Here is an 859-nt window from a genome sequence, read left to right on the forward strand (position 1 = left end):
CTCCAAAAAGCTCGAGAGTCATACACACCTGAATCACGTAATTATCACCCGCAGATTTGGGAACCAAATAGGCCATCAGGATGTAAAGTAATAATAAAAGCGCACAGCCAAAGAAACATCATAGTACCAGTACTCTCCTGTGGATCGACGCGATGAAGTGCATCAATAGAGATACCATCTTCTCTCTAAAGGCAAGGAGATCAATAGCCGTAAAACGATGGAGCCGTGCGAACAGAGGATGCATTTTTAAATCTCTGAGGCCGCACCGTGAGTCGCACTGCCCCCGGGCACAACATGTAGAGCTCCACAGGAAAGTGTAGTACAATGACGTCCTTGACATGCAGCCGTGATAATAATAGTATCGCCGAAAGCGGCTCTGCCACTGTATGGTGTTTAGTAAGTCCATTTGAATCCAACCAATCCCACAATGATGCACTGTACCTTGAGGTATTCCCAATACCATTCCATTGATGCTTGCAAATAACCATGTATCCATCCGATCCAGTATGTGCTGCTGCTGTTTCATTGTAAGGCTCGTTAATTCACAGGTTTCGCTTTGTAGATCGAATACCACGCATACCATTGAGCCAACCATACAGCATTCTTGCTTTGAGATCCGTAACTTGTTGCTGCCAGAGGTACCATCATTCAACATGTTCAACCTACCATAAACGCAATGTGAGATAAGAAGCAAACCCAATCCACACGCTTTTGTTGTCAGCATACCCAAAAGAGGCAATGTGAAGACGTCTTGAGAACTCTCATTGTGGACAACTCGGTAAGGAAGGCACACGACGCCCTGAACCATGGTAATCACAAGGAATTGCAACCAAATACACCATCCGAAGGCAATACAATA

At 45.1% G+C, this 859-nt stretch overlaps 1 protein-coding gene across 1 annotated transcript; it reads right to left on the bottom strand.

Annotated features, from left to right (window-relative positions):
- Positions 1-200: 200 nt before the first annotated feature.
- O0I10_013204 (uncharacterized protein) lies at positions 201-724 on the bottom strand (the record flags this gene model as incomplete). The annotated part of the gene is made up of 2 exons (XM_058493011.1): positions 201-382; positions 442-724. 2 exons carry the CDS (start codon positions 722-724, stop codon positions 201-203), a joined length of 465 nt encoding a protein of 154 aa, XP_058336223.1.
- Positions 725-859: the final 135 nt, after the last annotated feature.

This window comes from Lichtheimia ornata, assembly GCF_029851405.1.
Source record: "Lichtheimia ornata isolate CBS 291.66 chromosome Unknown scaffold00318, whole genome shotgun sequence".
In the NCBI taxonomy this organism is placed as follows: domain Eukaryota; kingdom Fungi; phylum Mucoromycota; class Mucoromycetes; order Mucorales; family Lichtheimiaceae; genus Lichtheimia; species Lichtheimia ornata.